Raw genomic sequence first — 27,243 nt, 5'->3', positions numbered from 1 at the left:
TGCCTGTCCTGGTGGTAATAAGAAAATACATGAAAATGATGCGATTGTCTTCACATTATAATTACTTATAATCATAGTCGTATTTGTACTACTACATACAGTACACACACAGTACACAATCCATTGCACATGATTGTCTTAAAGAGGTTAAGATTATTTGCATGAAAAGTTATGGTTTACTTATTTTTACATAGTTGCATAATCAGGTTTCTGACTTCTATTTAGTTATTTATACTTTATCATTCAAAAATGTAGTTGTCATTAACTGTCATCAGAAAAACTAATTACGCAGCAAATCCCAGAGCCCGTTAATCCCCTCATCTTTACATTGTGAAACAGTAGTTTCTCTGTGTTGACGTGTCCTTCGGTTAGACACTGAACTCCACCGGTTAGTACCATGCATGGCTCCTCCGATGCCATCTGTGTGGGAATGGTGTGTAACGTGTTTTGGACTCTAATGAAGGTAGAAAAGACTACGTTATGCACAGTTTTCTGGAATTCTGCTCCAAGAATGTCTTTGACCACAACATTAATGGCCACTAACTCTTTATCATAGATCCAGTTAGACTCTCTGGGAGAATCTCTGGGATGAACTCGAACACGGAAACATGATTACCATGTAGAACTCTTTAAAACAAATAAACATGATCTCTCCACATTCTCCGTGTCTACCACGCATTGTGAGATAGCGAGTGACACAGACACGCTACATGTAGTGATCTGGCTAAAAACATTAGCTGGTAGCTCCTCCCACACTCGGCCTGCTGCGTTCACAGAGCTCCAATACATAGAAGTTTCGCAGAACTCCAACAGCCACACAGTCCGGTAATATATTTTCATAAGATAATAAGAACTGCCAGACCTACCCTAAAATCACCCAAATTTTGCCTACTCCCCTAAAGCCATTTTAACCCTCAAATTTAGAACCAAAACTTCCCAATCTAGCAACACTGCCGGGAGGACAAAGTGCGCAGAAGAACAGTGAGCACTGACGTCAACGCCCCGCCTCCCCCCTGGAAACGCTGACTGGGATTGAATATTGCTACAGATTTTGCGGGGTGGATGTGAAAACGCAAATGCAATCCCCTCTTTGCATTTTCGCTTTAATTCTGTCACAGAATGAGCGATGTTAAAGAAGAAAATGAAAAAGCAATTTAAAGGACTGACATTTCATTTTAATTTTGAGTCATTTGATGCAGTTAAATTTTGAAAATGAAGAAGCATTTCTGTTAATCCATTTTAATTGTCAAATTAGACATTTCTAAATGAATTATGCTACACATTTACCAGAGAACTTTTTGAAAATGAAATGTCAAATACCATCTTTATCATTTTAATTAAGTGACAGAATAAGCAGTGTTGAGGAAGAACATGAAAAAGCATTTTGGTGAATTGCTTTTACATTTTAATTTGAGTCACAAAAATGCAGCTTCATTTTGAAAATGAAAAAGCATTTCTGGTATTGACTTTTATTTTTAATTACGCTACACAATCGCTTCCATACGATGTAGCACACCAAGCCAGACATCTTTGTGTCATTATGGGCTCAGAACGCCTTTCGAAAACATTTAGAGTTAAAGCAAACTATCAGTTTAAGCTCAGAGAGTAAAGGACTTCTGTCCCAGTAAAGGCTGGCCAGGCTTGATTTTTACTAGACCTCATTATTGAGGGAGGAACTGGTCTACCTAAAAGAATAACCAGAGATGAATCCACTTTTCTGAGCTCTTGAGATCAGAAAAGTGGATGATAGCACTCTGCTTTGTGTTTCTGTGCCAGGGTTCTATTAAAAATAAAGACTGTTTTACTGGTTTATAAAATCTTTATTGGTTGTAGGCCAATGATCTTCCAGGTGACCGTGGTTATCATCATTTCTGTCCCCTTTGGTCAGACTAAATTGAAGATTTTTTCAAAGCCTTTACGGAGAACATATATGAAAATAGTTGGAAGGAACAGACAGATTGGTGCAGTTTATACTGTTTTCTTAATCAAAGTTCAATATCTGTCATCCACGGCTGGTTGATCTGTGCTGATCTGACATTTACCTGTCCTTTTTTTAAACTTTTTTTTTTTTTTACACATTTCCTATGTTGCTTACGTTTCTTCAATATTGATTCATAATGTTGACATGCATTTTTCTTTTGCGGCTTATTTCAGGACCACAGAATTTACAGTCTGTCTGTATCAGTTTGGCCCTTCACCGAGTATCACACAGTTGGTTGGGCTTTCCTAGTATGCCACTGATACTAGACCTCTAGGCTTTGATTGGACCTGTTCAACCTGTTTTAGTGTGGTCTTTAATGCTCTGATGCATTCTGGGGGATTTTTACTATGGTCACTGAACCTCAGTAGTAGCTTCTAGTCTATATTTTTCCTGCCCTGGACCATAGACCAGGCTTGCAGAAGTTCGGATCATGTGGTTACGGTAAGGGTTCCTGTCCAGAACCATTATTCGTTTTTGAAAACATCCCACTGCTGCATTTCAAAACTTACTTTATCAGTATGTGAAGTACAACAGTTCCCGTTTGGACTGCGAGCTTGACCCCAGCTGACCCTGTTCTAAAGGACAGAATAATAGTTTGGACAGCATGGAAAGATATTTCCCTGTTCACGGTGACGGAGCGCCGCAGGCAGGTGTCCGTCTGATATGCAACCGTCTACGGTGTAGGGCTGCTTGCATTTTTGTCAAGGAAACATATGAGGTGATAGAAGACACCACATGCAAGGCAATTTTGACAGACCACAGAATTGCTATCAAGCACTTTGTCTGACTCATTTGAGAAGTGCTTTCTATCAGGCTAATCCAATTAGCCTGATTGATTATCAGTTAAAAGCCTTTCCGCCACTGGGCAGAGGAATCTGTTCCACATGTTACCCAGAGGGCTACCCTTGGCGAGGCTGACCCGCTGGTGGTGCTTTGTTCACTTCCTGTGTAGAGTTTCACCGGGCACGATCAATACTTGCAGACGGCTAATAGGATGAACACTCAGATTTCTCCGGTCTCTGCTTTATGGTCCATAGAATGAGAGCTGAATATGGGTTTGCACACCGCTCTCCTGTCTTTTTACTGTAAATATTGAATCCTTCAGAGATTATGGGAATGCCGTTTGGATGCATAGATGTCAGTATAGTGGATATGGTGTAACATGACAAACAGATATTTATCAAGCTTCATTGTTACGTTTGTATTTTAGGGTAATTCATGATCTCACACCTCCCTTTTCTTTTTCTTGAACAGAATGACAAAATATGATGTGAAGAACTACTTGGAGAAGATCTACAATGTCCCTGTTGGAGTAGTTCGCACCAGGATACAGTTCGGTGAGTTTGTACAAGCGGACCACATGACATAACTCTGCTTTTCTTGACATGCCAAACTTTTCCTTTTTTTTTTTTACAACTTTAACACCTGTGTTGCTCTTATCTAGTCAAAACAGTGGTGTACTACATTCATTTATTTATTTACACTTTGAACTGAAGTGGGAGGATCAACCCCTAGAGATGGAACGTCTCGTTTTCAAGAAATGATGAGCATAAATGACAGAGTAGAAACCAAACAGTACAAATGGAGACTGAATACACGTAATACACAACCAACCAGTGCACTGCCATGTTCAGACCATAGACTGTACAAACAATGGACAGCTCAACTCCTCCCCTCTCGTGTTCCCAAACAGAAGTAATAATAATAATAATAATATATAGTACCTGCTGTTTCAAGAAGCCAAAATCCCACAGACTTCCATTGACAAATGGGCAGTTATTACTAATTGTATTGGCCATGCTTGCTCTGATACCTTCTTCTTAACATCTTCTTTCTAATCCTAATTTTTTTAAAGATATTTTCCTTTCTTTATCGCAAGTTATACAAGGTTTTAACTGAGCAATCAAATGCCTCAGTAAAACCCTGCAGCCCCAAAGGGTTAGGAAAAAGGATGCAAACTGTCTATCCGTGCAGAGTTGTTGGTCATGTGACTCATTGAACTTGAAAAAAGTGTTTCCATTGCAGTTTTGCGAAACATGTCTATTTCGCCTCATAAACCACTTTTTCCAAACACAAAAACCTTTTTTTGATGAAAGATTTTTTTTCTTAATTGAAGTGTTTCCATGAGGCAAATTTATTATCCTAAAGCCAATTTGTGCAGTTTCATAGTCAATGGAAACGCTGCGTTCAAGAAATAGAGGCGTGGAAAGAGGTGGGGACTTCAAAGAGCTCGCTCCAGTTTGGCAACAGTTGTTGCCATGGATACGATGACTTCGACTCGGACCAATCACTGTCGGCTGGTTTCAACGTGGCGGTGAGATTCTATTTGGACTTGTGAAAAGAGAACCCGCACAGGATGAGTGGGATGTTCGAAGTCACTGTTGGTTTTTTGTGGTTGGTGTTCAAAATGAACGGTTCAATGAGACGGTCGTAGTGACATCTGTAGTTATTTAGGTAACGCCAACTTTAACACTGGTATCCTCAGTATCCAGATACCAATATTTGACTTTTTTATGGTGCGTGGGGCGGACATGGACATGAAGGTCTTTGGAGGCTGGACCTGGTCGTCTCAGCCTAAATGTCTTTCTGCTGAACATCTGGGACTGCTGTCCACACCGGGGTGTCCTTCCCACATAGCTCCCATCTTATGTACCATATCTTATCTTATTTGCTCTGTAATTTCTGTTCCAGGACAACAGTCACAAATTTAGTTTCAGATGACGATATAGAATCTTTGAATCTGACCTTAAGCCGCCTGAAGATGCACCTTTCTCCTCGCTACCAACCATTTTGTATTTATTCTCTGGCATCTTTAGGGGTAACGCTCTGAAGCTGTTGATCTGCACTCAGACTCTGAGTTGTTTGTTAAAATAAAAGTCCTCTTTGAATTGGAAATGAGGACAAATTACTTAAGTAATCTACGGTTTTGCTATGATTTTTAGGACTTTTAAGCTTATTGTAAAATCCAAGGTGATGAGATTTTTGTGAAGATGCAGAGATCCCAACTTGTGGTTCTCTTCTGAAATGAACAGAAGGAGAACTCACTGAGGTTAGTTTAGGCAAAGCTGAGAGCATTAGGGGAACACAGTAGAAAAAGAGGCGGAGCCAGCCAGGGCCCCAGGTTATCCCGACAAGCGTCAGAGGAGGCGTTCCTTTCTGTGTCGGCTTTTGCTCCATTGGCTGTTTGAAAAACAGCAGCAGGCTGGGGTGCGTGAGGGGCTCAAACAACTCCTTGTACCTCCTTGTGCGGTGGTGTTATTTTGAAAGGTGTTGCCATGGTTACCTCTGGAGCCTGGGATTTGTAATGTGATAGCTGGCTGCCAGACCGCAATCTGAAAGTTGGAGAAAGTTTTCCTGTGTGCCAGTATGTGTTATTATAGGAGCTGTGCAGGGGAGGAGTGTGTGTGTGTGTGTATGTGGGTGTGTGTGTGTGTGTGTGTGCGTCTGCATGTGAGCGTGTGTGTGACAGAAGGGTTTTTTGACCTGTCATGGTCTCACTTTGTTCCTTGTCAGGTTGTAGTGTTCCTCTATGGATTTCCTCAGCAACACACACACACGCACACACACACCCACACACACAGACACACACCCAACCTTTACACACACCGTTGGTTACTCCTGTCTACCACCCACACTGGGGCTTCACTTACCCTCGGTGGCGTGAACGGGGGTTTAACAACCTCACCTAGGGCTTTCCCTGTGCTGCCGACTGTCTGGGTGGTGATTGCATGCTTTGTGTTCCACACACACACACACCCACACACACACACACACACATCCATACATAAACCTATGAATGAGTAATTATAGTGGAATGTTTCCCTTGTTTTTAATGTCATAAACCGTTTCCATAGAAACGACAGATACTCAGCTCCTGTTGAGTTAACCAGCAACCTTCTGTTTAGCGAACGGTCGCAGGCACAGGTTTAACATCCTTTTACTACTTTTATTGATTGGATTTAACCTAAACTGCATCAGATGCTTTTGTAAATGGCGTCTTCACACAGACGCTGTCAGCATGAGGTCTCCTGTCTTCAGCCAACATCTCCAGCTGATCATCTCCCTGCACTGCAAACGAGGAGCGTCCAGTAACCTTTGACCAGAATTCACCGATTCATTTGATTTGATCGTGTTTGTGATCAAATGACCTGAAAACGTCGTTTAGTTCCACTGCTGCTTGTTGGAGGAGGAGATGAGGGTTTTCATTGGTCAGGAATCTTCATTCCAACAGCGTGGTAGCTAGGCCTGCACAATAAATCGCTAATTTAGCGTTATCGCAAAATCGAGCTGTGCAAGAAGTATATCCCAAAAGTGGTTTCCTTAAATGTTCTAAAACAATGTCATGGCAGCTTGAAGTATTTAACAAATCAAATACATCCATTTATGCTTTTGACCAATCAGATGGCGCCTACAGGTTGTTGATCAATCGGACGGAGATCTTCTATGTTAGATGTTCGCCTCCTATGTAGGCGAGGGTCATTTGGAGTATAATTTAAGTTACGTTGACCCTTATTTAAACTGTTGCAGTGAAATGGAAATAATGTTTTTGGTTGTTTTGCTATTTGTTCATGTAATGCAGGTTATATCGTCATCGCAATATTCATCGTTAATATTGCAAATCACGGGTTTTCCGCATTTTGTGCAGCTCTAGGGGTAGCTATTCTTCCTGCACTCCTAGTTTATAAAAGAACAAGTTGGTATACATTACACAAAAAATATATACAAGTAAAATGACCAAATAATTGTCAGTCAGTTCAAAATAGTAGATTTTAAGTTGCTTCATCCTATTACTCATTTGAACGTTCATTTACTGTCATAGTTTTTAGATGTTCTTAACAGTTCCAAGAGTCATTGCCTGCTTTATGTTCGGTGGGTTATTCCATCCCTGCAGAAACGTAAACATTGACTCTAATGAGTTAAACTTTCTGTCCTCGTCAGGCATCGAGTATCAGAGCTAAACTCTGTTGGTTTCAACTGACAGGCGGCATCTGTAGAACCTGGATGGTGCTTCTGTTATAAGAACACTCTAATCAAATTCATGGTTGTGTAAAACCAACTGCTCTTCTCTGAAATCCAGTTCCTGCATATTTTAGTACGTTTGTCCTAAAGTCAGTTTCCTTGGGATTGTTGTTTTTGCTCAAACTCTGAAAAAGATGTGAACCCTCATCCCAATGAGACTCTGAATCCTGGGTAAAATGATCTGCTTTGGGAAATGCATTTGAACTTTTTTGTTAACCGGACAGCTTTGACCCATTTTAGAGACCACATGCATTGTCTGATGGTCCCAGGACCGTTCATAATTCAGCCCCCTTAGTTTCACCTTCTCCTTCTGTTAGAAAAACCTTTTTCCTCCCAGCCAACAGGTCTTCTTCAAGGTTTTTTTATGGACTCACCTGTCAGGTGTGGTGTTGTATCCTCAGGAATGCCCAGCCTTTCCTAACACTGATGGGAACTTCCAGGTGATTCCAGACTCAGATTTTAGAGCTGGACCAGAGCTATTTGGTCCGCTCCAGAGCTGGGCGACTTGGAGGAAGCAAACGGGATCAAAATAATTTGTGAAAAACACGGCAGTCTTTGTTTCACTGGAGAAACCTACGAAATTCTTTTTTACAAGCTAAATGGAGCTCAGATGGACTGCTGTTGGGCGGCAGTGGCTCAAGCGGTTGAGCAGGTCGGCCAATGATGGAAGGGTCGGGGGTTTGATCCCCGCTCCCCCCAGCCAACAGTCAGTGTCCTTGGGCAAGACACTTCACCCTCCTGCCTCCAGTGTGGCTCCACCAGTGTGTGAATGCGTATGAATGTCCCGGTGATGGCGTACAGCCACGCCCCCATCAGTCTGCCCCGGGGCAGCTGTGGCTGCACCAGTAGGTACCATCACCAAGTATGGATGAGTGATGGACACATTGGAAGAACTTTGAGCGTCTGGAAAAGCAGATAAATCCATAATTATTATTAGCTACTATTGATTCATTAAAAGATGACACAGCTGCTGGAATTTCCAGTGTTTCGTGGTTGAGCCCTTCTCTTTCCCTTCTGCTATAAAACTTTTTCCCTTTCTTTCCAGGATCCAACAAGAAGAGGAACCACCTGAACCAGAAGGTCAAGAAGCCAGACTACAAAGTAGCTTATGTTCAGCTGGTGAGAAGATTAACAACACGTAATCAGACTCTCAGATCCTTTAGGAGCAACACTAACATCTCTGTCTCAATGCTTTTACAGTTATACTACATTCAACCACATGTACTTAATAAATGACAGAAAAGTACAGGTAGAGGTACAGGTTACTATCCTGTAATCTACTGAGTTAAGTCGGTTAACATTCTGAATACTGCAGTGTTTACTTTCATCAGCTAATGTTCTTCACATGATCCCACTGTTTACCGTAGGGGTCTAATGTGTGGACTAGACTTGTGCAGAGATGGAAGTCTGCGGCTCGGTCGCACGTCTGTTTGGGTTACACTTTTTTGAAAGCATCAAACATCTGTGACTTCCATCAGCCTTACCAATACTTTGTGATACACCTACCACACGCAAACCACTGGTACGTTCCATTTTCATGACGCCCCTCTAGGTGACTATGGTTTAAAACAAACAAAAGGACATAAATTGTTCAAATGTAGTCTTGATCGCCTTCTTCTTAACCTTAGTGCAGTTATCTGTTAGACTTCAGGGTTTTGTTTGTGAAACGACCCCCTGTGTTGTTTCAACAGTTTGTTACAGTTGTTTTGCGTTTGGTTGTGTGATGTTTTGGTGAAACTTTACTTCAGTACAGTTGTCTTTCCGTTCTTGACTCCTCAGCTTTGATGCTGCCTCCTCTTTTCCTCTCAGAACCTCCAGAACCGTTCCATCCCTCAACGCTTCTCGCTCAGGCGTGCGTTGGGTTAAAGGTGTGGTGTTTCTGGGATCTGCTCACTGACTCACGGCGGGGATGAGTTTTAATCAAACAGAGCTGCTCCGTAGTCGTTGTGCAGGTTTTTCACATTTCCTTTTTTCGTTGGGTTATGTGCAGCTATGGGTAGGACAGGAAGTAGAAAGGTGTAGATCTGCGTTGATGGCGCCCTCAGCTGCATCGGCACGCCTCTGATGAGCTTATGCAATGCCACAGTTCTTGTGTTTGTGAAGGCAGAGTGGGCCTACTTCGTGAAGGCCTTTCCAGCACATTCCATAGATTCCCAGGACAGTGAGGGTCTGGACTTTGTGCTGGCCTATCACTGTGTGAAAATGTTGTCTCATGCTTCATGAAGCGCTCATTCACATTTTGAGCCTAATGACTCTTGGCACTGGCATCTTGGAAATTGGCCCCACCATCAGGGAAGAACAAATCTATTGATGGCTCTGGAAACATGAATGACTGCAGGAGTCGCATTCATCTCGTTAGACCTGATGGCTTCATTTATGAGGCAGGTGATGTTTCACAGGATTGGAGGAAGGCCTGTTGGTTTGCTGGACTGAAGGTCTCACTTGTCTGTCGCAGATTTACGCTTACTTTTTGGAGATCTGATCTGGTGACAGCAGTGACCTGTTCCCGTTTTAAACCAGAAACATCCGTTTGATGGGAGCTCTGTTTGGGAGGCTCGCTCCTGGACGTGTCGAAGGTCAAAGTAGGGTCGGCCACCTTGGCCCTCCAGATCCACCATGTCTGTTCTCCAGGGTTCCCCACACTGATTGCTGCTGATTAGGTGTGTTCAGTCAATGAGAATGACGAGGCATGACGAGTGGAAACAGGCAGGGCGGAGCCACAAGCTTCCTGCTCCGCCCCTTTCTGATCGTCCACCTGCAGACCAACAGATCCATGAACCTCTTTGTTTTCCTGGTCTGAGCTGGAATCTGGATCAGAACTGGACGGATGGATGGACCTGATGCTGCTGCTGTTTCTGTTGCACCGCTAATGTAAGGGGCTGTAAGCTAGCAGGAGACTGTAAACAATGGGTTGGTTTACTCCCCACAACTCAGAAGTGAATTTCAAATGAACCCCTGCCGCTCTGCAGAAACTATGTCCTAGAAAAGGACAGAGGTTTTTGTCTGAAAACAGCATAATCTTCATTAAAAGGCGCTTTGGAAACGGATCGGGTGGGTCTCTAAGACCCGGTGTTCACATTGTGGACGTCACATTTTGGTTTCCATTACCACAGTGGTTCATTCTGCTAAACTGGGGCTCTGGGACTCAGAGGTCAGCTCAAATATGAGCTCAGCTCTGATGAGGTTAAAGCAGAGCCGTTTTGGGTCAACAGTGTCTCACTTGCTTCCACCGTGCTGCCTGACTGACTGGGAGACACCAATCCTGAAAGGGATGGATAATAAAAACCGTCCAAACTTGATCATTTGGGAGAGGGTGCACAACGGCAGCAGCCACGAAGGTTTCAAAGGGTTAGGGGGAGGAGCTTGTTTGATGCAGACATTCGTAATGAGGCGTGTCAATCATCCGAACTGTCGGTGTCTGTCAGGAGGCGTAGTCTGCCGTGCAGCCGTCTGCTATAGCATGGGGCTGACATCTGACCTTCGTACCTGAAAAGACTGGAATAAAGCCAGCGCTCGTCCTGTTTCTCATCCTTGGCTTCTCCTTCCTCGCTGGCCTGTGCTCACATGCAGAAAAGCCTCCTTTCTTTTGCAGTGGCTGGAAGAAAACAAGATTGTTCCTAATTGACACCACATGTGGGAGAGTGTTCTGTGGGTAGATGCCCGCCCCACCGTCCCCCCAGCCCTCATCCTTCCTTTCTCTCCCCCGCTGCCTTCATCAGCTGCACTGCAGCCGTAAAACCTTTCAAACGTTCCGCTCCGTGTTCCTGCTCTGCGGTCAGAGGGGTCTCCGTTAGCGGCGCTCCGTGACGGCCGCTCTCCTCCGGTTCAGGCGCAGAGGTATCTACGCCTGACTGTGTGAAATGTGCCCCATGTGTGGGAAAGTATATATGTGTGTGAGGGGCTGAGAGGGGTAAACAGGCGAGGTAACTAAGGCCGTGATGGAGTCGTGCCAGATCAGGGAGGTCCAGAGATGGGGCAAAGCAGTCACAGGCACTGAGACGGGGTAGTTGTTGGGGTGGCAAAAACAGCAGTAGAAAACCAAAAGTCTGTCAAGTTGTGCTGCTTTACGGCCGGACGGCGTGTTTAAAGTCAAACTGCTTTACGCTCTGCCGTGCTCATGGTAACACTCGCTTCAGAATTTCGCAGTCAGCTCACATTGTTCCGTCTGTTTGATGCTGCATGGGCTGGATGTTGGAAAATGTGAATCTGGATTGCACTTTTTGACCTGGGTTGCAGACATGACTTCATAAAGAGTCGGTGTAATTGGATTTCTCGTCTGGCTCAAACTCCTTCAGTGTGCCAGCGCTGTCACCGGGCTCAGGAGGGCGCACACATCCATGTGGGAGACGACTTCAGGGACAAACCTGCTGCTGAATATTAAAAATGTTTCTGGCAGGTTGGTGAACTTTGGGGCAGTGAGTGATTTGCCTATTGATGGGCTGGAGCGGGCGGGGCCACGAGCTCTGGGAAAGCTGCCTCTGTTTCACTCTTTGGTTGGTCATTGTTGGGTCCCACCCTCAGTGGACGGGCCTTTTTCGGTCGGAGGGGGCGCTGAAGGCTGTAGAATGTAGAGACTGACAGAACGGAAGACGAGGTGATTTCAGGGGAACTGCTAACTGAGAAGGATTGGAGATGTAGGTCAAGGCTTTCTGTGCTGTTGACGTCTTCTCAAACAGCCAGCGGCTGCAGAAACATTCATTTTTTCTGGGTTTTGGATAAAAAACACAAATATGTTCCTTTGTTTCTGTTAGAAACTGGTGGGAAAGAAGATTAAACAAGTCAAGATAATAAAATGGTCATTTTTCCAAAGCTCAGACATAATCTTTAGTTAAGCAAAAATCATTTTAAAGCATGATTTATGTATGTATATATATATATGTCTTTAGTGTGGTTTACGTTCAAATCCAAGAATTGAGCTGGAATCCACCGCATTCACATCTGCAGAGGTTTGCTGTTTAAGACCCAACAAAGCAGAAAAAGCTTTTTGGGATGGATTATCAGGCTGTTGGTCTCTGCACAGTAGTGCTTCTGCAGTCTGATGGTATCAGGCTGGACCGGCGCTGGATGCTGAGCTACATCGGCTCGGTGGACCGGATGAGCATGCTGCTCTAAAGTGAAATGACCAACAACTTGACCCCAATGTCACATGATCTGACCTTAAATGATGAGCCACACCTGTTTTGTGTTCTGTGAAAGCGACGTGCGTTAACGTAACGGTGTGCGCTCTGACGCAGACGGCTGGTCATTCAAGTTTCACCCCGGTAACCTGCCTTTCACTAAACCGATGAAGAGGACACGCCATGGTGGGGAGGAGCCAATGCAACCATTCCCTGTACCATGTGATACCTGTGATTACCCCCCATCCACAGGAAAATCATCTAGAGTCAGGACGCTTCTTAAAAGGCTAAATGAATGGCGTGTCTTTCAAAAACCATACAAACTGGGTTAGTTTGGGGGTGGGATACCTTTCACCTCTGGGTCGTGAACATTTACCCAGTCATGCTGTGTTATCATTAAAGTGGATCACAGTGGTACCTTGAATGTAATTTGTTGCAGTGGTGGCTTCATTACTTGAGATGTTTGCTGTGGAGAACGCCATTTCCTGTCGACTTCCATGAGAGACCACGCCATCTGAAAAATCCAGGAAACGAGAGAAAAGCAGCCAAGCAAAAGAAGAAATGACAGAAAACCAACTCAAAAGAGGAAAACCGTCCCTCTGACACGGCGGCAGACATGCCCCGGGCTGCTTTCTCCTCACCACCTTTGTGTTTGTGTTTGCCATAGAAACCCTCAGCCAGCCGGCGGGCGGTTGGGTGTTTGTGTGTGAAACATGGTTCTGGGAGGACAGCCTGTTGTTGGGGCAGCTGTCCCAGAGAGTCAGAGACTGTAGGGGAAACCGTCCACACCAGTGTCCCATCTGCTCACCCAAAACCAGGACTGAGGTCAGACCAGCGGCTTCCACCCGCATCAGGGCCTCTGGAAGGTAACAGGCTTCATGTGAGGAGACGAGAACGGAGAGGCGGCCTTCACCTGTTTTAACCCTAAACGGGATCGTCAAATGGCTGGTTATGTTTTCAGCTTTGGCCGTTCAGAAATCCTTGAATACCTTTTCAGAGTGCTTTACATGATGGCGTTGGTAATGACCCGTGTCTCGTGGATACATGGGTTCCCGTTCTGGCGTGGCGTTCTCTGGTACGGGAACATCCAACTGGCGTTCTGTGTCGTGGCTTCAGTTTTCATTGAGCTTTTGGTTGAAGTGGCGCTCTTCAGAAGACGGTCTGCTGAGGCTGACGGCGCACTGGCGTTCGATCCCTCCTCCGGTTCACAAACCTCCATCTTCACAGCACAGGAGCAGGTTTGCTTTGTTCCCGTTTGACTGACACTAGATGGCAACATTTTGCTGTGAAGTGGCGGTGGCGGCCTCCCGGTTGCAGCAGACGATGTGTCCCTGGCTCAGGATGTGTGAGGGTGGGGGATGCCGGCCCCTCACCTTCCTCCCGGCTGCTTTAAGGGGGGGCCTCTGCTCCGAGGAGGTGCTGAATCAGGGCCGAGCGGGAAATCTTGCTTATCTTTGTGGAATTTTATTATTTTGAAGCGTTTGGATGGCTGCTGCTGTTTTTCCCTCCCTGTCACGCAAACTCTCTGCTTCCTCCTCCGCATAACCGTATCTCACCAATTTACCTTTTCACGTCTTTCTATTTGTTTCTATCTTTACTTCTATTCTACTGTTAATCTGCCCTTCCTTCTGTTTTTTATTTGACGTTTCTCCTCTTTTTGGTGTTTTTTCTTTAGTTAATAACATTTTGGAACGACTGGAAAACGATATTGATCATATTTGATTCAATGCTCTAAGAATCAGATTTTACACAGAGATTCAAACTTCTTCCTTTTTCTTTATCCATCTCTTTCACCTGTATATTTTCAGGTGTCCTTTTTATTTTTACTTCTGTTTTGTTGGAGTTTCTAATGTTTTCATGGGACAAATGTTTTGTCATTTGAACATTTTATCCTTCAGGGGAAGTAGGAAGACACAGCAGTTGATCTGTCAGTGAATGGCCACGGCAAAATAATATTTACTCCAGAACTGAGTAACAGTTTGAACAAAAAAAAACCATTTTTGGTTGTGGAATCAGACTAAAAAATAGTCTACCATTCAAATTCTGGCTTTTTTCCAAATATAGTGAATAAAATGGAGCAGGGATTTTCTGTGTTTTTGTTCATGTGAGGACAATTCATCAGACTCTGACCATAAACTAAAGGTCTTCCAGGGATGTGTAGCATTAAAGCTACAAAGTAGGAGTCAGAGATCTACTAGGGTAAAAGTGAACATGGTAGAGGCTGGTACGAGGGAGGGGGGTGCAGACCAATCGCTGTGGCGCCCCCTACAGGGAGCAGCTGAAAGATGAAGATGAGACGTAAAAAGTGTCGTCCAAGAAGCAATCGCTTTTTTAAATGATCCGACGTTAACCCACCAAGAAGGACGTTTTTTCTCCGTCATGACTCCAGCTCATCTGACGCACAAATGAAGCAGAAAGAAAAATACTTGAGTACAAGAAAACGAGTAAATAAAATAATAAATACAGATACGGATCCAAAAGAATATTTTGAACAGGTTTAATGCTTTGTCATTTATTTCAAAAAGTGAACAAAGATTACACAAAGATTGCAATATAAATCCTTTATTTCCTATATTTTTGATAAAGAAACGCCCAAACTTTAATATTGTCTAATAAATTCAATGCAAACGTTTCAGTGTGAATCAGGATCCTTCCTGGGGAAGACGACTGATGCCACACATGTCCAGAGGACACTCGTCTACAAGGGGGGCGCTAAAGGTCAATGCTAGGTCACAGAGCGCTGCATCAGCGCACGAGAACGGAGAATTGAGTGGATGGAAAAAGCTGCAGCCGCATCAGGAGAACCTTCACCCCCAGGAGAATCTCGGTTCAAGAATGTGAGGACTGGAGCCAGACCATCCAGAACCTCCACTGACGGATACGAGGCGTGGACGTTCCATCTGCAAATGTCCCGTGTCACTCCTGACCCAGACACAGAAGAGTTTGGTGGAGAAACTGAACCAGGGTGTTCCCCCGTGATCCAAAGTCCTCTATTCAGGTGAAAGTCTGTTCTGAACGCCAAGGTCCAAAGCCACCAAAAGCTGCTTCAGGGACCATGGCGTCACCGCGCTTGACTGACCAGCATCTGATCTGATAGAAAATCTGTAGACTGTTGTCCAGAAGAAGAAGAGTCTCCAGACCCACACTGCAGATGAGCGGAAGGCACCTGAGCTTCCACTCCATCAGCTCCTCAGGCGGATGTCCTTCACGCCCCCGTGCAGGAGGAGACCAGGACGTTTGGGCTGCTCATCTTCTGAGACAAAGATCACCATGAAAGACGAGATTGAAATATTTCAGTGTTTGTTCTGCTGATGTAAAAACCATGAATTCAAAATCAATGTGATCTGAGGGTCAGAGCAGAAACAACATTGTACCGCTGGAGCAGAACATGAAGGAATCCTATCGCAACGGCAGAAACACTACTGTCCCGCACACACGGAGACAAACCCCGCTCGGCTGTGGCGTCTTCAGAGGAAGGGCCCGGTCAGACGCTCTCTGGAAAGATGGCGGCTCCTTCACAGAGTTCTGCTGACGTTCTCTCCATCAACACTCCTGGTGTGTAAATGTTTTTGGAGGAACAAATGGGCTGATCCACTCATTAGTGTGTGGATGTGGATGTGAGGCCAAGGAAAGGAAAAGCCTTTCCTGGTAATCAGGGTTCCCTGAAAGCCCCCCCACACCTCCCATCTCCTGATTTGGAAAATTTACTCCCAAGTAGAGGTTATGTGTGTGAGGCGGAGAGTGAGGTTTCATAAGAGCTCAGTGGAGAGGGGGCATGAATTATGGAGAGCAAAGCAGAATTTGAACTCACACGCAAACCCCCTGTGACTCCTCCAAAGCTCCTGTTTGGGTTTCCTGACTCTTTCAGCCTACAACTCAGCATCAGGAAGACGATGGCGTCCTCTGTTACCCGCCCAGAAAAAGACGACGGCGTCCTCTGTTACCCGCCCAGAACAAGACGATGGCGTCCTCTGTTACCCGCCCAGAACAAGACGATGGCGTCCTCTGTTACCCGCCCAGAAAAAGACGACGGCCTCCTCTGTTACCCGCCCAGAACAAGACGATGGCGTCCTCTGTTACCCGCCCAGAACAAGACAATGGCGTCCTCTGTTACCCGCACAGAAAAAGACGATGGCGTCCTCTGTTACCCACCCAGAAAAAGACGATGGCGTCCTCTGTTACCCGCCCAGAACAAGACGATGGCGTCCTCTGTTACCCGCCCAGAAAAAGACGATGGCGTCATCTGTTACCCGCCCAGAACAAGACGATGGCGTCCTCTGTTACCCGCCCAGAACAAGACGATGGCGTCCTCTGTTACCCGCCCAGAACAAGACGATGGCGTCCTCTGTTACCCGCCCAGAACAAGACGATGGCGTCATCTGTTACCCGCCCAGAACAAGACGATGGCGTCCTCTGTTACCCGCCCAGAACAAGACGATGGCGTCATCTGTTACCCGCCCAGAACAAGACGATGGCGTCCTCTGTTACCCGCCCAGAACAAGACGATGGCGTCCTCTGTTACCCGCCCAGAACAAGACGATGGCGTCCTCTGTTACCCGCCCAGAACAAGACAATGGCGTCCTCTGTTACCCGCACAGAAAAAGACGATGGCGTCCTCTGTTACCCACCCAGAAAAAGACGATGGCGTCCTCTGTTACCCGCCCAGAACAAGACGATGGCGTCCTCTGTTACCCACCCAGAAAAAGACGATGGCGTCCTCTGTTACCCGCCCAGAACAAGACGATGGCGTCCTCTGTTACCCGCCCAGAACAAGACAATGGCGTTTTCTGTTACCCGCCCAGAACAAGACGATGGCGTCCTCTGTTACCCGCCCAGAACAAGACGATGGCGTCCTCTGTTACCCGCCCAGAACAAGACGATGGCGTCCTCTGTTACCCGCCCAGAACAAGACGACGGCGTCCTCTGTTACCCGCCCAGAAAAAGACGATGGCGTCCTCTGTTACCCGCCCAGAAAAAGACGGTGGTGTCCTCTGTTACCCGCCCAGAACAAGACGATGGCGTCCTCTGTTACCCGCCCAGAACAAGACGATGGCGTCCTCTGTTACCCGCCCAGAACAAGACGATGGCGTCCTCTGTTACCCGCCCAGAACAAGACGACGGCGTCCTCTGTTACCCGCCCAGAAAAAGACGACGGCGTCCTCTGTTACCCGCCCAGAAAAAGACGATGGCGTCCTCTGTTACCCGCCCAGAACAAGACAATGGCGTTTTCTGTTACCCGCCCAGAACAAGACGATGGCGTCCTCTGTTACCCACCCAGAAAAAGACGATGGCGTCCTCTGTTACCCGCCCAGAACAAGACGATGGCGTCCTCTGTTACCCGCCCAGAACAAGACGATGGCGTCCTCTGTTACCCGCCCAGAACAAGACGACGGCGTCCTCTGTTACCCGCCCAGAAAAAGACGATGGCGTCCTCTGTTACCCGCCCAGAAAAAGACGGTGGTGTCCTCTGTTACCCGCCCAGAACAAGACGACGGCGTCCTCTGTTACCCGCCCAGAACAAGACGATGGCGTCCTCTGTTACCCGCCCAGAACAAGACGACGGCGTCCTCTGTTACCCGCCCAGAAAAAGACGATGGCGTCCTCTGTTACCCGCCCAGAACAAGACGATGGCGTCCTCTGTTACCCGCCCAGAACAAGACGACGGCGTCCTCTGTTACCCGCCCAGAACAAGACAATGGCGTTTTCTGTTACCCGCCCAGAACAAGACGATGGCGTCCTCTGTTACCCACCCAGAAAAAGACGATGGCGTCCTCTGTTACCCGCCCAGAACAAGACGATGGCGTCCTCTGTTACCCGCCCAGAACAAGACGATGGCGTCCTCTGTTACCCGCCCAGAACAAGACGACGGCGTCCTCTGTTACCCGCCCAGAAAAAGACGATGGCGTCCTCTGTTACCCGCCCAGAAAAAGACGGTGGTGTCCTCTGTTACCCGCCCAGAACAAGACGACGGCGTCCTCTGTTACCCGCCCAGAACAAGACGACGGCCTCCTCTGTTACCCGCCCAGAACAAGACGATGGCGTCCTCTGTTACCCGCCCAGAACAAGACGATGGCGTCCTCTGTTACCCGCCCAGAAAAAGACGACGGCCTCCTCTGTTACCCGCCCAGAACAAGACGATGGCGTCCTCTGTTACCCGCCCAGAACAAGACAATGGCGTCCTCTGTTACCCGCACAGAAAAAGACGATGGCGTCCTCTGTTACCCACCCAGAAAAAGACGATGGCGTCCTCTGTTACCCGCCCAGAACAAGACGATGGCGTCCTCTGTTACCCGCCCAGAAAAAGACGATGGCGTCATCTGTTACCCGCCCAGAACAAGACGATGGCGTCCTCTGTTACCCGCCCAGAACAAGACGATGGCGTCCTCTGTTACCCGCCCAGAACAAGACGATGGCGTCCTCTGTTACCCGCCCAGAACAAGACAATGGCGTCCTCTGTTACCCGCACAGAAAAAGACGATGGCGTCCTCTGTTACCCACCCAGAAAAAGACGATGGCGTCCTCTGTTACCTGCCCAGAACAAGACGATGGCGTCCTCTGTTACCCACCCAGAAAAAGACGATGGCGTCCTCTGTTACCCGCCCAGAACAAGACGATGGCGTCCTCTGTTACCCGCCCAGAACAAGACAATGGCGTTTTCTGTTACCCGCCCAGAACAAGACGATGGCGTCCTCTGTTACCCACCCAGAAAAAGACGATGGCGTCCTCTGTTACCCGCCCAGAACAAGACGATGGCGTCCTCTGTTACCCGCCCAGAACAAGACGATGGCGTCCTCTGTTACCCGCCCAGAACAAGACGACGGCGTCCTCTGTTACCCGCCCAGAAAAAGACGATGGCGTCCTCTGTTACCCGCCCAGAACAAGACGGTGGTGTCCTCTGTTACCCGCCCAGAAAAAGACGATGGCGTTTTCTGTTACCCGCCCAGAACAAGACGATGGCGTCCTCTGTTACCCGCCCAGAACAAGACAATGGCGTTTTCTGTTACCCGCCCAGAACAAGACGATGGCGTCCTCTGTTACCCACCCAGAAAAAGACGATGGCGTCCTCTGTTACCCGCCCAGAACAAGACGATGGCGTCCTCTGTTACCCGCCCAGAACAAGACGATGGCGTCCTCTGTTACCCGCCCAGAACAAGACGATGGCGTCCTCTGTTACCCGCCCAGAACAAGACGACGGCGTCCTCTGTTACCCGCCCAGAAAAAGACGACGGCGTCCTCTGTTACCCGCCCAGAAAAAGACGATGGCGTCCTCTGTTACCCGCCCAGAAAAAGACGGTGGTGTCCTCTGTTACCCGCCCAGAACAAGACGATGGCGTCCTCTGTTACCCGCCCAGAAAAAGACGGTGGTGTCCTCTGTTACCCAGTTTCTTTCCCGTGTTAGATCTGACTGAAGGTCTGGGCGGCAGAACTGGATCACATCTTCATCCGCAGGACCGTCCTCTTCATCCTGATTCCTGCTCCTCCGTATTCAGAAGAAGCTTCCACTGCACGCACAGTAACCGCTCCTGATGACCTTTGACCTCTTGACCCCCTGACACAACTGCCGCTTTGATCAGCCAGTCATCCCCTCCCGTGTTATTAGCCGGGCCACCACGGGCCTGATAAAGGCCTCTGATTGGCCCCCACAGATGCATTTCCTGTTTTGGTTTCTTTCTTTTCTCCACCAGCTGGTCCCCACATTCCTGTGTGAGTCTGGGAGGGGGCAGGGGCATCGCCCAGATGTTTATGTCAGGGTGAGAGTTTCAGCCTGTTTGGGGCTAAAGCTGGGGGGTGGGGGGGGGGGGGGGGGCAGGGAATGTGAGGGTTGTTTACATGTAAAGGAAAGAAAGTGGGGGGGGGGGTGAATGACATACTTGAAGGGGATAATGATGGTGAACAGCTGTTTGTGCCTTGGGGGGGGGGGGGGGTGTTAAGAATGAATTTATTTTGAGGTGCCACCCCATTGGGCTGAGACTGGACATGTCCAGACACGACCACCATGAGCTCCGCTCACATTCACTCTGACTCTGCTGCTGTTTCTGGGCAGACTGTGCATCAGCGGCCGGCCGGCACTGATCTGAGCTGGACGTCAGAGGTCGTGTTTCCCGTCTCCATGATTCCTGCTCCTCCTCATCTGTGCGTCAGAACTGGCGTCTAGCTTCTGCCTTCATTTAATGCTGACGGTCTGGAACGGTAACCATTTTCAATCAGCCTCTGACAAAAACACACAAGGCCCCCCCAGACAGACGGAAGAAGCTGCAGAAACGGTGATGGAGACCTACGGACGTCTTCCACACTGAGTTTGATTCTCTACAGTTACTGCAAGAATGTTTGATTCAGAAGTACAGATGTAAACCAGAGATAAGAAATGTGATTTAGTTTACACTGGAGAGCCAAACACACTTCTATGATTTCACGTGTTTTCTTGGTTCTATGTCTAGCTGTGTCAATGTTACGCTCAAAGGTTTTCCTCTCAACTTCCTGGTTAACTCCAGCAGTAAATCATTTAACTACAAACACTGAGTTCTGCGGACTGGAGTTCCAGCAGATCGATGACTAGATACGCAGCAACACCTCGATAGAAACACAACTACTAGAAAACACCCACAGTCAACAGGGTTCCCAACAGAGAACGACTGTTTTCATCTTTAGAGGAAAAATGAAAAAACTCCCCAAACTTTAGGGGAACATTTTACAGACGTGTTCCGATACGACTTCTCCACCATGGTAGCAGGCGGTCGCGTGACGTCTCATCATCGACTACCTGACTTTTGTTATACTCTTGCCTTTTTTCTTTATTCAAATAATCAAGTATATTTAGAACCAAGTCATTTCTTCAGAACTTACTGCAGTAAACTGAAACCCAGGCGCTGCTTTGAAATCATCTGGGCTGAAGGACTCTGCAGGAATCCAACGCCAGTGCAGTTTTCCAAGCAGCTGAACGTTTGGACGTCACTTCCCTGCTGTGAAGTTCAGACGTCCAGGTGTTACTCTGCTGATTTGGTATATTTGATACACCTGTGGTTAACTTTTCCCAACGACGGAGCCGTGGAGGCGCCTGACGTAGCACGGCAGCTTCTGCACACCAGCCGCTTCAGCACCAGCCATCTTAAAGGTGTCAGCCATTCCACGCCGTCAACGCCACACCAAAAGCCCCCGTCAGTCTCAATGTTTCCTTGTTTTGAAGAAGGTAGGGGGGGTCATGGGACAACCGCAGCCCCACCCAGAGAGGACTCTTTCAGTTTCATCCCAACCCTAATGAAGGAAAAGTCCCCATTGGCTGCATGGCTCATGGGAGCGATGCTGTTCCGTCTGAAGTGGCTGTTCTGGAGGGAACGCCGACGTCCTGAGGAGATCGCTGATGGATGGAGACGAGGTTTTATGGGAAGCTGAAGCTGTTGAAAGCAGACTAATAAAATGTTGGCAGGAAAGCCGGTCTTTGGATTATTGGAAGAACTCCACCAACATAGACTCTTCTGGAAAACCTCCTTCAGCGTCGCGTCCGCATGTTTGGTCGGGCCGCGGTCCGTCTGTCCTCCCTGGGGTGTCATGTTGGTGGGTTCAGGTCAGTTAAGCGGACATTCGTTGAACATTTCAGACTCTCTCCTTCTAGACGACAGTGTAAAGGTTTGTGATTTCTGGGTTTTTAACAAACGTTGCTCACTCTTTAACACAAATCCTTTTTATTTTAAGGGGTGCTTTGTCTAGGTGCTGTGGGGGTTTGTACCAACGACACGGTCGTTGGTTTGAATCCTGGCTGGGCCTTCCCCGTGTGGAGTTGGCCTGTTCTCGCCTTGGATCCGTCTTCCTCCCAAAACCATGTTTTCGAGGTTGGTCGGGGGGGGTTCTGTGTGTTGTTACCTGTTGAGGGTCTACCTGCCTTCACCCTGGGACAGGGTCCAGTGACACCCCATTCAGTTCAAACCTCGATTCTTTTCTGAAAAACTCACATTAAAACGGACATTTTACAAGCAGACGAGGCTTGATTTTCCTGTTGAACTCTTTTTTTTTTTTTTTTTTTTTTTTTTTTTTTTTTTTGTCCTTCCTGTGGATTTTGGTGAATTGGTGGGGGGGGGGCTTTTTCCTCGACATAAATCAGTCAGGAGACAATGGAACACACAGGTCTCACACCAGCGAGGGGAGGGACATGGAGGAAGACTGAGGATTGCTTTGGCCTCTGCTGCGGTTCCATGTATACGTTTCACCCAAAAAACAGGAATGTTTCCTGCCAGCGGAGTGGAAATGTGTCCAACAGACGCTACACATCCACGCTCACTCACACAGACACACGAGGCGTGGCCCGCCGCCAACAATAAGACTTGTTTAACGAGTCTCAGCGCTTTGTTGCTGTCGGTCTCGGGGCTTTGTTGCTTTTGTGAATTGTACTCTGTGAGGTTGGTATTAATCTTCACTCCTTGTATACATAATGTGTCCAACAATGCAGCCTTAACTAGGAATTGTCATGCGACAGTGTTTGCTTTAGGAACTGCTTTGGTTTCTTGCTCGTATTCCTCAGACTCGGCGTTCACCTCTCACTGTTGCCGCCTCATGTCTTCACGCAGCATCTTTGTCTCCTTGATTTATTGTCCTCTTCGTCCTGCAGAAGGCCTGATGTAAAGATTCTGGGTCATGAACAGAAGACGATACAAAAACACGATACGGGGAATTTCTCCTTGGGTTGAAGGTTGAGCATTTTTCTCATGAGCTCCTCCTGAAAGCCATCAGAGGCCTGAGGCTCAAATGACTTAAGACGATCTAATCAATACTTCCCACAGCAGGCGTTAGGGGTGGGCGGATCGATCTGAGTATCGACAGTATTGATACCCAGGGGGGGTCCTGATACCAGCGTGACCAGAGCCATACTTTAGATGCCGTTTTTCTTCAATACAGTGAAGAGCTTGAACTTCCTCACAGAGTTCATGCCAACGCAGCGTCTACGTGTCTGCAGTTTGCTAGATTGGGGTAAAAACCTGCCCAACCTGGCAACCCCGTCAGCCCCCCCACTGCTGCACACACTTTGCCCCCCCATGCTTCATCAAGCAGCAGACAGATTCATTACAGAGCCACGTATCTGCACCAATGGCAGGATTGTGTGTTGTCTACATTATTGTATTTCCTGGTATTGAAACCACCAAGCGGTTCCTGGGGGGGGGGTCTGCAGGTCACTGCTCCCCCAGCCTCCAACTGTCCTGTTGTGTTCCCGTTTAACGTGATAGAATGGACTAAACTGTGAGCTGCTCTGGACAGAAACGACAAAGCAAGTTCACCTTCTGCCACAGCATAGGTCAGAATGACAGCTGCAGCATGGCAGCCATGTTGTGACATCACAAGGACACGCCCCTTAAAGTATACACCTCTCATGTTTGGAGGGGGGTATCGGACCTCTGTCTAGTCCTTGTACATGATTATCCGTCTGGACATCCATCCATCCATTTTCGTCTGCCCAACCTCCCTGGGGGCTCGGACCCTTTACCCTCAGGGAGGGGGCGGTTGGTCCACCCATGTCCCACATTTCAGGTTCAGCTTTGGTCCTGGTCTGACTCGTTAATCAGCGTTCCTCCTCATCCTGTGGGATTGTTCCCAAGCGGATGCAGGTCTGGGATTCTTTTTGGTGTCGTTCAGTGAGGTCATATGGACTCTACCCCCCTCCTCCCTCCACTGGGGGGGGGGGGGGGGTGGATGGGCTTGGTAGTGGGGTCTCCTGTGGATCCAGATACTTATGCTCTTTTTTTCCGGTAAAGACATGGCGGCGTTTTGCCCGTCAGGACCATAACTGCCCCCCCAGTGCAATAACTGCCCCCCAGGCTCTTTCTGCACGGGGCAGAGTGGTTTGCCCCTCTTTTGGCTGAGGGGCCTGGAAAGCATGCTCTGTGGTAATGCTGTGCATTTTTCTCTGTGACCAATACTCCACCCCCACATGCTGGCCCCAAACAAAATACTTCACATATCCAACACCCCCCCCCCGGTTGATTGGCAGCTGCTGTCACTGGAGCTATTTAGTTTGTTGTATGCAACAGAGGAGAAGCCTCGTCTGCAGGAGGAGCCACACCTGCTGGTGGACAGACTGGGGAGGATACCTGTGCCCCCCCCTGACCCGTCAGGCGGCTGTGCTTCCTTCTCTGCCATGAACTGAGCCAGTTGGACTGGTGATGCATTAGCTGTAGATGGGTTAGTATGGAATAAATAATGGATACCATCCTTTCCTTCTGAATAAATCAGGACCATAGAAATGGAGAGAGATGGGAAAGGAGGGAATTCAAGACACCAAAGAGAAGGAGGAGTGAGGGACGGAGAGGAAGAAGCACTTTTGATCCATGTAGCCCAATATTACATCACTGTCGTCTCAGCGAGCTTCACTAATAGTTCCAAACATCAAACCAGCTGATTGCTCCCTGAGGTACCAGAGGACCGCAGGGAGTCCTGTCTGGTACCTCATCCTTTCTAGAGGAGGGACCTTTCATCTTAGGACCATCGACTGTCTCTGAGAACTGGACTGAGTAGCCCCGCCCACCTGGCGTTCCAAATGGGAAGTGGTTCCAAGGAGCCAAAATCCCATTAACATCTCTAGAGAAATAACCGGCTGATGCTCCTTCTACCAACGTTCTGGATCTGATGCCTCTTTCCCCCCCCCAGGGCTGTGTGCTGAGCCCCCTCCTGTTCACCCTGCTGACGCACGACTGCACAGCGAGTCACCCCAGCTGTCTGATCGTGAAGTTTGCGGATGACACAGCTGTGGTTGGACGCACCTCCAACAACGATGAGTCTGACTACAGGCAGGAGGTGGAACATCTGGAGAGCTGGTGCAGAGACAACAACCTCTGCATCAACGGGAAGAAGACCAAGGAGATGAAAGTGGATTTTAGGAAGGACAGATGCCCCCCCCCCCCCCCCCCCCCCCCATTCACATCGGAGGGGACGCGGTGGAAGTGGTTTCCAGCTTCAGGTATCTGGGCGTGCACATCTCCAGCGACCTCACCTGGAGCACCAACACCTCCTGCCTGGTCAAGAAGGCACACCAGCGCCTTTATTTCCTGAGGAGGCTCAAGCGAGCTGGGATGGGGATCCCAGTCCTGACTTCCTTCTACAGGTGTGTGGTGGAGAGCGTCATGACCTCCTGCATCACGGTGTGGCACGGCAGCTGCTCTGCGGCAGAGAGGAAAGCTCTGCAACGAGTGACCAAAGCTGCACAGAGGACTGTGGGCTGCAGCCTGCCGTCCACCACTGACATCTATACGACCAGATGCAGGAAACGGGCCTCTCGCATCCTGAAAGACCCCACCCACCCCTCACACCCTCTGTTCTCCCTGCTCCCCTCAGGCAGGAGGCTGAGGAGCATAAAGAGCAGGACCACCAGACTGAGGAACAGTTTCTTTCCTGAAGCAGTCAGACTGCTTAACTCCGGTTGATCACTGCACCCCCCCCCCCCTCTATGGACAACAAGCTAATTCCCAAGTGCAATATCACAGGGCTGTGCAATACTTAACATAAAATACTGTGCAATTTAAAAAATACTTCTGTGCAATACTCATCAGGAACCACACCATAACAGACTGATATTTTACTGACATTATTATTGATATATATTATTTATGTCTGAATGTAAACGGCTGGCCCGGGACCAGAGAGCCTAATTTCGTTTTATCATGATAAAATGACAATAAAGTTTCCTGATCCTCCTGATCCTAACATCTTCTTGATAATTCTCATTCTTTACACATTTTTTTTAATTCCAGTTATAAACTGACCAATCAGACGCCTTAATAAATGTAGGTAGAGCCTACTGGCCCCCACATCCAGTGCTCGAAACGACAGATTTCCTGCAGCCTGCTTTTAAGTGGTAGGGGCGTGGCCTTCCAAACAAGCTCACTCCTGATTGGTGAGAGTGGTTGCCATAGAAACCCAGACCGACTTGGACCAATCACTGCTTACTGAGGACGTCTGGCGGCGTCCGCATCGTGAAAAAAATGACAACAGAATTGACGTCATTTGGTTGGAGCTGGAATAAACCATTTTCTATGGGGGGGGAACAACCGTTCTCTGATACGGTTGTTGGTTCTGCCCCACATGTTCCTGTTATGAGATGTTTTTGTCGCTAATCGGTTTCGTTTGTCCCGTCAGGCTCAGGGCCAGACCTTCACCTTCCCTGACGTCTTCCCTGAGAAGGACCAGACCCCCGCCGAGGGCTCCATGGAGGAGATGCAGAACAAGTTCATGGAGGACGAGAAGCAGCGGCAGAAGCTGGACCCCAGGAGAGGGGGGGTCACCGAGTGGTTTGGACTGTGACGGCGGTGGGCGTGGGCCGTCCGCTCTCTTCTGCCGGGGCGAGAGACGGGCCGACACCGTTGGCCTGCTCTGGCGGCTGCGGTCCGATGAGCAGGTCCAGAATCAGAGGAGGGGAGTGGACCGCCTCCAACCTTCATGAAAACTGTGACATGAGGTTTCAGGAAGTTTGTGGGTCTGGACGGTTCTGGACGGTTCTGCACGGTTCCGTCTCAGACTCTCCAGAGGTTTCTTTATGTGTGAAAGCTGTTTAACAAGAACCAATAAACGCTGGTCTGAAGGTTCTGGACGGTTCTCCTGCTTTGGTTCTCCTACGTTCTGGACTGAAAGGTCCGCCCCCCCCCGGTTCTGGGCTCAGTCCAGCTCCTCTGTCTCTTTCACAAAGTCAGGATTTGGGTTTGAGTCAGGCTGCTGGACTGATGTCAGAGGGGGGGGCTGCCATTAGTTTACAGTAACCCCCCCATGGTCCCTGTCCTCCCCCAGACAGACAGCTCATCTATCACATATGTCAATATTGATCCTGTTGGTCCCACTGTGAGCTGCCAGGAAGCCTTGGTCCGTGTTTGACGTCACGGATGTTCCTCTGCAGGAATGACCCCCCCCCCGCACACACATGTTCATCCTCTGCAGACTTTTTCATTCGCAGTTTTTATGAATCGGTTATATTTTTAATGAATTCAAAAGAGTTCCTGAAACGATCCCGTTCCTTTTCTGGCCTCCTCCTCCTCCTTACCAGGTTCTGCCGCCGCCGCCGCCGCCCCATCGGCTCACGCAGAGGTTTGCTCGTCAGTCAGAGGATGGGGTGTGGAGGGGGGGCAGGATGGAGGTCTGTGGGGGAAATGCCACTTC

General features: G+C 48.2%; 1 protein-coding gene across 2 annotated transcripts in view; it reads left to right on the top strand.

Annotated features, from left to right (window-relative positions):
- Positions 1-26,678, top strand: part of mrpl23 (mitochondrial ribosomal protein L23) — a 47,620-nt gene extending 20,942 nt beyond the window's left edge. For both annotated transcript variants that reach the window (XM_078949141.1, XM_011492939.4), the window contains exons 3-5: positions 3,236-3,318; positions 8,046-8,119; positions 26,233-26,678. In XM_078949141.1, the coding sequence (XP_078805267.1) occupies positions 3,236-3,318; positions 8,046-8,119; positions 26,233-26,397 (322 nt within the window). In that variant the 3' untranslated portion in view covers positions 26,398-26,678. The remainder of the gene's footprint in view (positions 1-3,235; positions 3,319-8,045; positions 8,120-26,232) is intronic.
- Positions 26,679-27,243: the final 565 nt, after the last annotated feature.

The sequence above is a fragment of the Oryzias latipes genome, chromosome 6, assembly GCF_053564925.1.
Source record: "Oryzias latipes strain Hd-rR chromosome 6, Olatipes_Hd-rR_3.1".
Lineage (NCBI taxonomy): Eukaryota > Metazoa > Chordata > Actinopteri > Beloniformes > Adrianichthyidae > Oryzias > Oryzias latipes.
The sequence above is the reverse complement of the archived record's forward strand: the minus strand, read 5'-3'. Positions and strand labels throughout refer to the sequence as shown.